The 13,857-nt window shown below is 52.8% G+C and overlaps 1 protein-coding gene across 1 annotated transcript in view; it reads left to right on the top strand.

Annotated features, from left to right (window-relative positions):
- UBR4 (ubiquitin protein ligase E3 component n-recognin 4) overlaps positions 1 to 13,632 on the top strand; it is a gene marked incomplete at both ends in the record, with an annotated part of 142,096 nt that extends 128,464 nt beyond the window's left edge. The window contains 7 exons of the mRNA XM_080690743.1: positions 1,090 to 1,232; positions 1,708 to 1,833; positions 3,366 to 3,560; positions 5,969 to 6,193; positions 9,716 to 9,806; positions 10,193 to 10,355; positions 13,568 to 13,632. Coding sequence (XP_080546869.1) covers positions 1,090 to 1,232; positions 1,708 to 1,833; positions 3,366 to 3,560; positions 5,969 to 6,193; positions 9,716 to 9,806; positions 10,193 to 10,355; positions 13,568 to 13,632 — 1,008 coding nt within the window. The remainder of the gene's footprint in view (positions 1 to 1,089; positions 1,233 to 1,707; positions 1,834 to 3,365; positions 3,561 to 5,968; positions 6,194 to 9,715; positions 9,807 to 10,192; positions 10,356 to 13,567) is intronic.
- Between the last annotated feature and the right edge of the window lie 225 nt (positions 13,633 to 13,857).

Here is a 13,857-nt window from a genome sequence, read left to right as displayed (position 1 = left end):
AGGCTTGTAATCCCAGCGCTTGGGAGGCTGAGGACAGGAGGATTGCAGGTTCAAGGCCAGTGTCAGCAACTTAGACCCTGTTTCACTAAGATCAAAATCCTCACTTTCTAGGCACATCCCAACTAGATTACGCCTGAGAGGAGGAGAGTAGCAAAGTTCGCCTCCTGACAGCCTAGGTGGTGGCTTCTTCCTTTCTAGCTTGAATTTAACTCAGTACCCAAGTAGTGGGAGGACAAGTGCCCTTGTTGGTCCTACTTAACACAGCCACCTCAGAGCTGCCTGATGGCTTTTGAAAAACAAGTGACTGAGCTGGGCGTGGTGGTGCACACCTCTAATCCTAGTACCTGGGAGGCTGAGACGGGAGGATCACAGGTTCAAGGCCAGCCTCAGCAGCCTATGCCCTATTTCAAACTAAAAAATAAAAGGGCTGGAGGTGTACAATGCCCCTGGGCTCAATCCCCAGTACTACTACTAAAAAAAAAAAAAAAAAGACGACAACACTATATTCTCATTTCATATAGACAAGGCACAGAGAGGAGGAGGATGGTGTAGGCTTGCATCTCTGCCTCCATCTTCACAGCCCTTCCTGTGGGCTGCTCCTGTACCCCTTCACTGGGCTGTGCTTAACCAGCCAGGTTCTTAGTGGAGGTGCAACCCTCACCCACAGACTTAGGCCACTTTCTGTTGCTGTATATAACAAAATGACTTGAGTATTTTGTAACAAACTTGTTTATGTAGCTCACAGTTCATCCAAAACCTTAGTGCCAAAATCTGTTAGGTTCTGATAAGGACCTCATGGCCAGAGGACAAGCGTGCAGGTGCAGAAGAGAGGCATGTGTGTGGCATATACCCAGGAGGACTGCTAACCCCTCCCGAGGGTGACCCCCATCACCCCCAACAGTACACCAAGAAATCAGGCTTCACTGTGAGTTCTGGTGAGCCAGAATACCTTGAGCTTAAAGCAGCCCAAATCCTAAGGCATTGCCTAGAGAGGAGGACACTCAGTTCCATCCACTCCGCTTTATCTTCGTCCACAGCCTGAGGCAGATTTCCCCCTCACCTAACTTCCTTTTTATATCACCTTTGCAGCCCACGAAGGTCCTGGGCATTTATACCTTCACTAAGCGGGTAGCCTTGGAGGAGATGGAGAACAAGCCTCGGAAACAACAGGGCTACAGCACTGTGTCCCACTTCAACATTGTGCACTACGACTGTCACCTGGCTGCCGTCAGGTAGGCCCGGGCTCGTGCACAGTGGCTCCTTCAGCAGCCATGCCCAGGTCTCCTCTGCCCGGCATGTGTGCTTCTCAGGGCCTGCGTTACTGCAGAGAAGTGGGCTGCCTGCCCAGGGTCCTGGACCTGCAGAGGATGGGACTGCCAACTCTGTTTTAAGTTTATTCCTTAGCCTCTGGGGAGAAAGGGCATTCTGCCTTAAACATTATCCATTATCGGCCTAAGAGCTGTTCTTGACGTCTTAGGAAATATGTTTGGCCTTGGCCCGAAGCTGGTAAGATCAGCCTTGCTCACCTGAGTTACTGAAGCTGGCGCTTACCATATTGAGGTTGCAGAGGGCTGATTCTCTCCTCAGGATCAGACTCATGGCCTCACGTACTTACTCAGTGTTAGCAGACTCCTCCGCCCGCTGCCCAGGTGCCTGGTGCCAGCTTAATTCCAGCAGTCACTCGTCCCTGCTCTGCTCCCCGTCCAGGTTGGCTCGAGGCCGGGAAGAGTGGGAAAGCGCCGCCCTGCAGAACGCCAACACTAAGTGCAATGGGCTCCTTCCGGTCTGGGGACCCCACGTGCCTGAATCGGCTTTTGCCACTTGCTTGGCAAGGTGAGTGCTGAGCATCTGCTCTGATGGAAAGGAGATTCCCAGGGGATGAGGCGGTGAGCTGTCATTCAGCCCCTTTTCCTGTCGCCTCCATTGGACATCCACATCTCTCTTCACTCGCCGCCAGGGAGCTGTCCAGAGCAGATGGGATGGGAGGACAGGGTCTCCCTGAAGTCATGCCTGCCGAGGCTCACCCACAGAGGGAGAGATGCTAGCCCTCTCAGCTTCTGAGAAGTTCTTGTTGGTCACTCTCTTGTCCTTCATTGATCTTATATGCGATAAGACTCTGGGCACTTGACTTAGTCCTTGAGGCCAGAATTTGCCAGAGTTCACTTCTCTGCTATGTGGCTCTGGTGTTTACATAATGAAACTAAGCTGGTCACGGTGGCACATGCCTGCAATCCCAGCTATCCAGGGGGCTGAGGCAGGAAAATTGTGGGTTCAAGGCTAGCCTGGGCAACTTAGTGAGACCCCATCTCAAAAACATAGTAGAAGATGTGGCTCAGTAGGTAGAGCCCCCCTGAGTTCAAACCCCAGTACTGTAAAATAAGTAAATAAGTAAAATGATGAGGATGAAAGTATCTTAGTTTCTCGGTGGCAGGAAGGTTACCAACTCCTCTTACAGCCTCCCTGCTGCTGCAAATCCTGACTGGAACAGCTGGAGCCTCCTGAGCCCTTGGTAAGGCTTTTGAGGCCCCTCCTCCAGGTTCTGTTTTAAAGCCCAGTAATGAAAAGGTGCTTACAGTAAACCAGGCCCCTGGAGTAACAGAGATCAAAGTAATAGTGGGCAGCGGTAAGCGCTCACCTTGTGTGGCTGCTCTGCACTTTACAGATGAAGAAATTGGGACACAGAGAGCTTGAGCCTTTACTCAAGGTCACCCAGCTAATAAGAGACCGGGCCCAGAAAGGCAGGGATGTTCATCAACATAAAAAACTCTAGAGTGGCCGGGCGTGGTGGCGCACGCTCGTAATCCCAGCATTCGGAAGGCGGAGACGAGAGGATCGTGGTTCGCAAACAGCCTCAGCTACTTAGTGAGGCTCTTCGCAACTCAGTGAGACCCTGTTTCAGAAATAAAAAGACTAAAAGATAGGGCTGGGAGTGTAGCTTGGACGTACAATGCCCCTGGGTTCTGTCCCAAGTACTGGGGGGGAAAATTAAAAACAAGAAAACAAAAAAACTCTAAAGGTTGAAGAAATGGTTCTTATGGATAGATTGTCTTGTCAGAATAGAAAAGTTCCATTATTTCTTCCTCCAAAATGTATCAGGTGTGGCTGTACTGTGTGCTCTAGCTCCTGTCCACTAAGAAATGGGCTCCCAAAAGTGGGGGTTCTCATCCAGACTTGGAGAGTGTTGCATGCGGTCCCAACAGAAGTGAAAGCGCCCGTGGTGTCTCCGGTGCCTGTCCTCGCCTCTCCTTTGGTTCTCTCCTCCGTTGAGCTCTGCAGCCATCGGCCGGGGTGCTGGAGGGTGCCTTCCAGTCTGGGCTCTCACCAGGAAACTCACTCCCGCCTGTGTCTGTGCTGCTCCTCCCCAGGCACAACACTTACCTCCAGGAGTGCACAGGCCAGAGGGAGCCCACATACCAGCTCAACATCCACGACATCAAGCTGCTTTTCCTGCGCTTTGCCATGGAGCAGTCGTTCAGTGCAGACACCGGCGGGGGTGGCCGGGAGAGCAACATTCACCTGATCCCCTACATCATTCACACTGTGCTCTACGTCCTGAACACGTACGTACCCTGTAGCCCACGCACCTGCTGCCCAGAAAGCTCTCCAACTTTCCCCTCACCTCCCTGGCTAGTTCCAAAGCACATGGCTGACCTTAGGCAGGCTCTGCTGAGGTAGGGATGTCCACCTGCGGCTCTTTGGGTCACATAGGGTAAAGCATTTGGGGTGATGTTCTTCTCAGACTCTGCTGTGTCCCACCGTGGGCAGCCAGGGTCTGCTCCTTGGTCTGGCCTTAGCCCAGAGGGGAGCAAGAAATGGGCCAAACTGCGCCTGGAATGGAGTGAGGTTGGAGTCATGGTGCATCATCAGTCAGGCGCACGGGCTGCTGACGGTGAAGGGTTCCCATCAAGGCATGGGCAGAGGCCCTGTTTCATGCATGGAAATTGGGTTTGTTGGCCCCATTTTCTCTCCAGTGAATAATGCTTCTGGCAAATGCGAGGCAAAGGGAGTGCTGAAGATGATCTGGGAAAGCCAACTGAGAAGACACGCAGCCAGGAAGAAAATAGATGTGTTTTTAACTGTGTGCACGTTATAGCATAGTTGGTGACACCTAGAAGTGTAATTTTAAAGACATGCTCAGAGTGGGTGGAGAAGATTCTTCCATTTCACTCCAGGCTTCAGAAGCAAATTAAGAGATTTACTGTGCCTTAGCGCTTGGATTTTATTTGAATGGGTTTGTACTTGCAGGGCCTGTTCCTAGCAGAGCCCTGCTACTCTGCTGGGCAGAGAACTGGCAGTCCAGAAAAGCTGTGCACAGTCCTCCGGAGCAGCGGCCATGGTGTTGAGGCAGCAGGATGGTTGGCTCTTGTCCTTTCTGTTCTCTTGTCAACAGTGTTGTTTTCTCCTTCCTCCCTCTCCCTGTGAGAGAAGTCTGACCTGCAGAGTACAAGCCTTATTGTTAAAAGCAGGGCGGGGCTCCATGGGCGCGCACTGCATCGCTGCCCAGCCCCTCTCCTTGCTTGTTTGGAAGAGACACCTGGCCTTCCTGATGGCACAGACATGCCCGCCGTCCAGACCCTGCGTTGCTCCTTACCAGTGTTCTTGGGCCCTGACAGCCCACAGTGTTTGCACAGACGTGTTTTGGCAGCTGTGGATGGAGTAGACTGCTCCTTCCCCAGGGAGAGACGCAGACCCAGCAAGGAAAACATTTTCCATGATTTGCCCAGTTGGGGTTAGAGCTGGTGACTCCTGGAGTCATTGTGTTCCTATGTGCCATATATTTCAAACTCCTGTTCAGTCCCTGACTTGGAAGGGAGTTGGCTTTGTCACAGGTATCTTGGGCAGGCAGAGGCTGACCCAGAAGCTTCTGTTTCTTAGCCACAGGTTGCGTCCCTTGCCGGTGTTTGACATGGGCGTGAGCTTGGTCACGGGGCACTCGGTGCCCGTGATAGAACACTGGGGTACAAAGACAGGTTCACTCTAGCACGGCCCTACGGGCCAGAGCACAGCGTGAGCAGGCCCTGCGGTGGCCAGAAGATCCGTCAGGTCTGTCTGTCCTTCCCGCCAGGTTCATTCTGTAAGGAGCAGAAGGAAGCAGGGTAGCCTCGCATCCTCCGCTCTGTCCTCACGACCTGCTGGCTGTGGCATGCCATTGAAAGACCCGGGAGCCAGGCGGCAGGATGGAGGCAGCTGCTAGTGTTGTGTCGCCATCACTGTTTGTGACTCCAGATGGGCCTCACGCATAGGAGCACGAGCGCCGCGGATCCTACAGAGGCAGTGTGGCCGCGGTGCTCAGCAAGGGCGCGTCGCGCTCTAGCTGCTGGGTCTGTGGCTCATCGTCAGAACGTTGGCACAGGGGAGGAAGCAGCGAGATGCTGATGGCTCTTAGATGCGGGGCCTCGGCTCAGGTCTTGTCCATTGTGTGACTTGGGGCTAGGTACTTAGCTTCTCTACTGTAGTTTTCTTCTCTGTAGAATTGGGACAGTGGTTGTGCCCATCTCATAGTGTTCAGGAACCAAGAGCTGTGTCTAGTGTTCAGGTTTGCCATGGCCACTATCACAGAGCAGAGGCAGGAGGGACAGCAAGCACCATCGCTTGCTCAGGAGAAACCGCTCTGACGACGAAGCAAGAAAACAGACACAAAAATTGAGGTCAAGGAAAGGAGCGTGGCCACCCACGTCCAAGACCGTGGGCTCAAGTCAGGTGCTACGCACGCGCCTTAGCTCCATCACTGACTCGCCAGTGAAATGGGCAGGGCCACTCCACATCTCTGGCCTTTCAGAGCAGTCGGGACAAGTCCAGGAGCTCAAGGGCCAGGAGGAGTTGGGAGAGGGATCAAGCTGAGGTGGGGGGCTGGGAGCACAGAAGGGTGGGACTGCTGTGGCAGGTGGGGGAGAAGAGCTCTGTCGAGCTCAGGAGGAAGGTGGCACCTTGAGCTGGCCCCTGCCCCACCGTGCCTCTTCTCTTCCAGAACCCGAGCCACATCTCGAGAAGAGAAGAACCTCCAAGGCTTCCTGGAGCAGCCCAAGGAGAAGTGGGTAGAGAGTGCCTTTGATGTGGATGGGCCCCACTACTTCACGGTCCTGGCCCTGCACGTCCTGCCCCCTGAGCAGTGGAGGACCACGCGCGTGGAGATCCTGCGGAGGCTGCTGGTGACCTCACAGGCCCGGGCTGTGGCTCCAGGGGGAGCCACCAGGTCAGTGCCGGCTTCAGGAAGCTGCTGCCTGGATTATGTCTCCCTGGCCTAGTCCACATGTGCTAGCTGAAGGGCTCATTTGACCCCCTCTCCTCATCCCTGGACACCTCCTAAAGAAGGAGCCTCATTTTGTGGAGGAAGTGGTCCTCATTTCCATGCCCCGTGCTGCCATTTGGGTCTGATGGGTCTTGGGGGAAACCACTGCACACAAAAGCAACACCGTGTTTGAGATGACCGCAGTGGTTGATGTTAGCCCAGAGCAGCCTCTGCCTGCCTGGGAGCCGCCCCCAGAGTGGCTTCCGCCACTCAGGAAATGTGCTCCTGCTTTGTTTCTGGGAGATCTGCCCCTGTGGTTCTGCTGTAGATCTCTGGATCCTTTAGTTTAGGATTCCAGGAATCATTTCCACATTTGGAGGCCAAGGAGAGAGAAAGGGGGACTTTGAGGCACATGATAATTACAAACCAAATAGAACCTGGATTGGCACACTGGTACCTTTACCTTCATCAGTTCTGATACTCTGATATATCAAGCACTGCCTGTCTGTAAGTAAGCACTTCATACCCCAGAGGCACGACACTGGAGCTGTCCTACTGAGCCTGGCCAGTACCAGCCTGTTGGGGTAGGGTAGGGAGTCTTGTTAGATTTTCATGTAATCTCTACCCTCATTCCACAAGTGTCACTCGGCAGTGTTTCCAAGAGCCTGAACATTAATACTTAACTAACTGCTCAAAACCCAGAGGTTAGATGCTGTGAATACACTGTTGTTGTAAGCCAGGCTCGGCCTGCATCCACGGCAGATACAGGCTTTCCGTGGCCGTTGTGAAATCCGAGCCTACTGGAGTTGTTCTGCTTTTAGTTGGGAGACTAGGATTCCCTACTGTCCCGGGTGATTAAGGAAAGGCCAATCTCATCAGAGCTCAATTAGGAAATGTAGTGTGAGTTATATTCATACATCACCATTTCTCTGTTGCAGTTTAGTCACCTTTACTAATTAGCCTTAAATAATTAAGTTAGGCAGGGTCACCCAAGATTCCTGCTTACCAAAGCAGGACAGCTACAGCAGAGGGCCAGGCCTGGACATGGTCTGGACTATGAACCTGCCACTTGCAAAACAGATGGGAAGAGGTGCGAAGGGTTTGCCCAGTTTGGGGACGCCCTTGGAGGAGAGGCCATGGCTGGAAGGGCGTTTAGAGGGTGTCATCTTGGAGTGGGGTCACTGTCTCTGGCCGCAGCCTTTGTGCTGAGTCGGGTACACATTGGGGCGGGCATAGTAGCAGATGGAAATGTAGCCCAGGACAGGCTGATGACTTCCATGTGTTTTACGTTTAGATGAAAAGGCTCCTCTGCCAGGAACTTGCAGGTATTTAAGCCAGGGAGTTGCTTAGGCTTCCTCATGGCCTCGGTGGGTGGCTGTCCTCACCCACGGGCCCACCTTAACAGTACTTTTTACTTTAGGTAGGCAGGGGAGGAAGTGGGTCCTTTGAGAGTTCCTGGGCAGAGGAGGCTACAGGAGCATACTCGAGCAGCAGGGATTCAGCCTGTCTTCTGATCTCATTTACTTTTCTGAGTTAAACATGTGCCGGCTCCAGGTGTGATGGCCTGCCCTGTGTTAGGCTGTCCCTTCACCTGGGCGCCACAGTAAATACTCCCTGTGCCTGTCTTATTGTTGTGATTATTGTTATGTTATGCATTTCAGCGCTAAGCATGTACATTTCCCTTGAGTCATGGGTTGTGTGCTGGTCTGTTTTGAGGTAGAGAATATTCTGTGACAAGGGTTTATCTGGCATTTACTTAGTACAGATGTGATAGCTGTTGGCAAAGGAAATCCCTTTTAGCACTTGGGTGATGGAGACTGGATCCTGACACTGACGTTTCACTCCCTGAGCCAAGGGAGTTCGATCGTTTGAATTTCATAGAACCACTTGCTGCCTGGAGTCCTCAAGCCGAGAGTGTCTGTTGGGAGGCAGGAGACTGTCAGAGGCAGCTTTCTAATCCCGAACTGAATCAGTGCATCCCATGGAGAAAACACAAGCAAGAAGCAGGTGTGCTGAGCACCTGGCTCTGGGATCACCAGGATTTAGGAGGTGTCGGGTGGCTTCGTGCCTGTACTAGATGTAACTGTTGCTCAGCACCAACTTTCTGCCAGCTTGCTGGGGTTTGTTTTGTTTTGCAGTACTGGAGATGGAACCCAGGGACATTCTACCTCCAAGCTACACCCCCAGCCCTATTTTTAACTATTTTGAAACAGGGCCTCACTAAGTTGCAGAGGGCCTCACAAATTGCTGAGGCTGACCGTGAACCTGTGATCCTCCTGTCTCAGCCTCCCAAGTACTGGGATGACAACCATGCACCACCACGCCAGGCAGCTTGCTGGTGTTTGTTTTTGATTTTGAGGTACTAGGGATAGAACCCAGGCATTCTACCTCTGAGCTACACCCCCAGCCCTGTTTTTATTCTTTATTTTGAAACAGGGTCTCACTAAGTTGCAAAGGTCCTCACTAAGTAGCTGAGGCTGTCACGAATTCTGATTCTCCTGTCTTCACCTCCCAAATGCTAGGATTACAAGGGTGCGCCATCACACCCAGTTTAAGCTTGTTGTTTTTAAACAGAGCTTGTGGGTTTTTTTTGTTTGTTTGTTTTTACGCTACTGGGGATGGAACCCAGGGGCATTCTACCTCCAGGCTACACCCCCAGTCCTATTTTTTAGTCCTTTTTAGTTTGAAACAGGGTTTTACTGAGTTCTAAAGGGCCTCACTAAGTAGCTGAGACTGTCCATGAACCATGATCCTCTGGCTCCTGCTTCCTGAATGCTGGGATTACAAGCGTGCGCCACTCTGCCGGCTGAGCCCGTGGGGTTTCTGTTTGTTTGTTTTGTTTTTTTGTTGTTGTTTTATTTTTTTGGTGGTGGTACTGGGGTTCCTGGAAACACTTCTACCTCTGGGCTATACTCCCAGACCTATTTTTTATGTTTTATTTGGAAAGAGGGTCTCTTAAACCAGAAAATTTGGCTTTGAACCTGCGTAACCCTCCTTTCTCCGCCTCCCAAGCATGGAGATTACAAGCGTGCACCACCACGCCCGGCTTTGAGCTTGTGTTTTTTAACCAGTTACTGTGTGTTTGGCCCACCTGGGTCCTCTGCCTGTTAAGTTTCCGCTGGTGGGAATGCAAAGACTCAAGCAAAACTTATTTTACTATTTCACTTATTAGGCACCATCATGTTCAGGGTTTGTGCCAAAGTAGACACTGGGAATGTAGGAGTCCTTTGTGTTTCTTTATGTCAGGAGCCTTTTGGATTTCTGTTTCCTCTGTTCATTTACTGTGATTTAGAAGATAGCGCTAGGAGTCAGGTGAATTTCTTGGAATGCTCTTGTAGTGAGGGAACCCCAGGGTCCCAGGAAGACAGGCATACGGCTGAGCGTGTGAGGCTCAGGTCAGTACACGCTCTCCCTGGCCTCCAGTGCCCCGCCCGTCCTCTCGGGGACTCCCGGGGACTCCATGGCTGGTCTGGTCTTATTTTCCAGGCTGACGGATAAGGCAGTGAAGGACTATTCTGCCTATCGCTCTTCCCTCCTCTTCTGGGCCCTCGTTGATCTCATTTACAACATGTTCAAGGTAAGGAAGCGGGGCACCCGTGGGGTTCCAGCAGGCTCCAGAGGCTGCTCCTCAGAAGCCACTGGCCTGCCTGTGTGGAGGGCTCAAGCCAGGCCCCCACCACCCCACAGGCCTGCCGCGAGCTCCAGCGCACTTCCCTGGGGCTGTGAAATGTGTGCGCCGTGTTAGAGCTCCTAGGCACAGGTGGGCAGGAGGGGCACAGTAAGGGCTCTGTGAGAAGTGACACCTGAGTCCCGTTGGTCTAGGAGGTAAAACGCTTCTTTTGGGGAAGTGCTGATGTACACGGAGGGCTCTGTCTACAGGGTTGAGATGGTCTGACCGAGCTGAGGCAGAGGGTGGGCAGCTCTCAGTACCCACCCCGGCCCTGTCTCCTTTGGTTCTCGTAGAAGGTGCCTACCAGTAACACGGAGGGCGGCTGGTCCTGCTCTCTGGCCGAGTACATCCGCCACAACGACATGCCCATCTACGAAGCTGCCGACAAAGCCCTGAAGACCTTCCAGGAGGAGTTCATGCCGGTGGAGACCTTCGCGGAGTTCCTCGATGCAGCCGGTCAGTGTCGAAGCTGTATCTTGAGAGTCTGTGACAGAGCCCGCGTGCACCTCAATGGGGCCGCCCGCATCTTGGTCTTTCATAGCAGAAAAGAAAAACAGATGCAGATGAGCTACCACCAGAGAATCCCCAGGAAGGGCGTCTGATACCAGCCGGCCTCTGGCTCTGCGCTGCTCCCTGTGTCTGAGCTCAGTCCAGGGCCACCGGTGTGAGCAGCCCCTCCGCTCATCCCACTTGACGGGTGTGGTCACTGGTGCCTCGAGGATTAGTTGGCTAAGCAAGCCTAGCCAGGCAGTGGTAGAGCGCTCTTAGATTCTGGAGAAATCTAACAGGAGAAAGAGAGCGTGTCTGTTTTATCCCTGCCTTTTGGGGACAGACTTCTGTCAAAACTGCCCTCAGGGAGATGTGAAAGATTTGCTTTCTGAGAGAGAGAGAGAGAGAGAGAGAGAGAGAGAGAGAGAGAGAGAGAGAAGAGAAGAGAAGAGGAGAGGAGAAGAGAAAGAGAGAGAGAGAGAGAGAGAGAGAGAGAGAGAGAGAGAGAGAGGAGGGAGGGAGGGAGGGGGAGAGAGAGAGAGAGAGAGAGGCGCGCGTGTGCAGGGGAGGGAGGGGCTGGCTACTGGCATTCAACCTAGAGAAATTCTGCCTCTGACCTATACTCCAACCTATTTTATTTTTTATTTTTGAAACAGGGTCTTGCTAAGTTGCCGAGACTGGCCATGAGCCTATAATCCTCTGTCTTAGCCTCCCAAATAACTGGCATTACAAGTGTGCAATAGATGGTAAATTTCAGAGCAAAGAGCATCATCTCTTTTTATTTTGTTCTGGGGATTGAACCCAGAATACCTCAGCTACACCTTTACCCCCTTTTAAAACTTTCTTATTTTGAAATAGGGTCTCACAAAGTTGCTGAGGCTGGCCTTCAACCTGCCATCCTCTGTCTCGGTCTCCCAAGTATCTGGGATTACAGGCGTGCACCACCAAATCATACCTGGCTAGAGAGCATCCCTTGTGTGTACGAATAGGGGAGCATTTGAAGCCGTGCGATAGGAGACAGCTCCTACCCCAAAGCCAGCAAAGCTGAGGTTCGCTGCTCTCTCTGGCGTACCAGTACTTTGTGTAACAGATTTGCAAACACATTAAAATTGGTTTGGATTTCATAACCAGGCATCAAGTAACAGCAGGGGGGTATGTGGCTTGAGCTCAGGCCTGGGAAAATCCACCTAGGAATAAACAATTCAGCTACCTCTCGGGTCCCAGATGCCGCTGCCTCGTGGCCCTGCCAGTGCTGTCCTTATAAAGGGACCGCTTCCGCGAGCCAGAGCAGAGGTAGCCGGACCCGCCAAGCTCTTTTCGCTAGCTTGACACTGTGTCAACTGTTTGTTTTTCTTTTTGGTGGTACTGGGGATGGAACCCTTCTATCTCTGGGCTACACTCCCAGACCTATATTTTTTATTTGGAAACAGGGTCTGGTCTCTTAAGCCAGCAAGGCTGGCTTTGAACCTGCGCGATCCTCCTGTCTCCGCCTCCCAAGCGCGGGGATTACAAGCGTGCGCCACCATGCCCAGCCTGTCAACTGTTTTCTGATGTTTATTGTGGAGATTGTGTAAGAACACAGAGAAAACAGTTTCTCCAAGTCCCACCGTGAGGGAATGCCTCTGTTAACATTTACCTTCTTATTCTGGGAGTGAGATTGGCTAACAGTCTGGAATGAGCGTGGTGTGAATCCTTTTTCTTCCCAGCACAGTGCCAGCTAAACAGTTTTTCTAAAAAGCCCTGAGCCTCCGTGTTGGCTTTTCTTTTCTTTTCTTTTCTTTCTTTTTTTCTTTTTTTTTTTTTTTTTTTTTTTTTTTGGTGGTAATGGGGATGGAACCCAAGGGCATTCTACCTCCAAGCAACACCCCAGTCCTATTTTTTATTCTTTATTTAGAAACAGAGTCTCACTGAGTTGCAAAGGGCCTCACTAAGTAGCTGAGGCTGTCCACGATCCATGATCCTCCTGTCTCAGCCTGCAAGAACTAGGATGGGCCACCACGCCCGGCGTGTTGGCTCTTCACAGTGGCCTCTGTCCTGGGGCGGGCTCTTGTCAGCCCCACGTTTCCCTGCGCTCCCTGGGTGGGCATGTGCAACCCTGCTCACGTCTTGTCTCTGTTAACCTCACCACCTCTTCTCTGCTCGCACCTGCATGTTCCAGGACAAACAGTTGAGCACCATCAAACCTGAATACATGCTTGCTTCTTTCCTGAGCGTTCGCCCTGGCTCAGAGCACGTGGCCCATACCTTGCTTGTCTGTGTCCTCACGCGCCGGGTCCTGTGCTCTCATGAGCTCATGTCAGAGATTGTGAGAGTCAGAGCCGGTAAGGAGGAGATGGGCTGGGAGGCTCACTGCCTCCGGGCCCTGTTGCTCAGCCGCACGCCAGCCCGAGGCAGGGAGAGCCAGAGTCAGGCAGGGAGCTCTGGCCTCCGCTCTCAGGTCAGCCTTTTACAGCGTGACTTCATTACCTTGTTTAGGCTGTTAGAAAGTTTTAGAACGTCAGACACACCCATTCACATGCAAGAACAGAAACACCTTCCAATACCTGTGCCACTCTTCCTCCACTAGTGCAGATGCACGCAGGCGACTTCAGTTTGGATGTTGCCTGGTCTTCAGGTTGAGAGCCCCGTGCCTGCTTAGCCTGAGGCTTCTGTCTCCAGCACCCTGCTTGGTGAGGGCAGGGCCGCTGGGAACTCAGGTGGATGGAGTGCCTGGGCACTGGGCACTGACGCACGAGGGGCCTTGTTTAGCCCCAGCAGTGGGCTCCCACTTCTCCCTTTGATAGTTGAGGAAATGGAGCTGTTGCTCAGGAAAGCGGGACTCGTGCTGGGATCAAAGTGCAGGAGAGCCCGGGGCCTGCTGCTCTGCCCCGGCCCTCCCTGCCGTGGCGGGCAGTGGCATCAGCCTTTGGTCCCTTGGAGAAGATGATGGAGGCCGTGGGCACCCTCCCTGCAGAGCATACAACTCCAGTAGGCATGCAGCTTCTGCGGTGGCCCCCGAGCCAGGTGCAGATGTCTGCTCCAGGACCTCTGCTCGGTGACAGTCCCGGTCATCGCCCAAGTCCAGAGCTGTGTCGGAGCCTGTGGGGATAGCGGTTCTTGCCTGAGTGCTGGAGCCGCGGTTCAGGGGCGCTGCGAGCCCTGCGCGCTGCTTGTCACCACTCACTGCCTGTGTTTTCCAGGTCTTCTGTCAGAAATCACTGATTCGGAGAGCTTCCTGAAGGACCTGTTGAACTCAATCCCCTGACCATCCCCACGGAAACCGCAGTTGGCGGAGATTGGAGCTCGCTTCCTTCCACCCTCATCTTCCCTCCGCGCATCAGTTCTCCCGCGGGATGCTGCATTACCACCCCCTCCCCTCCCTTGTTTTCTCGGAGTGGCTTGGGGTTTTAGGCTTCCTGTTTTATCTCGTGTGTGTGGTGCACTAGCTATGAAGTTGTCTGTAACCCAAGCCATCGAAGGACCTGTGTAC

This window comes from Muscardinus avellanarius (genome assembly GCF_963383645.1).
Source record: "Muscardinus avellanarius genome assembly, chromosome: 3".
Lineage (NCBI taxonomy): Eukaryota > Metazoa > Chordata > Mammalia > Rodentia > Gliridae > Muscardinus > Muscardinus avellanarius.
This window is presented reverse-complemented; position numbering and strand designations above follow the sequence as displayed.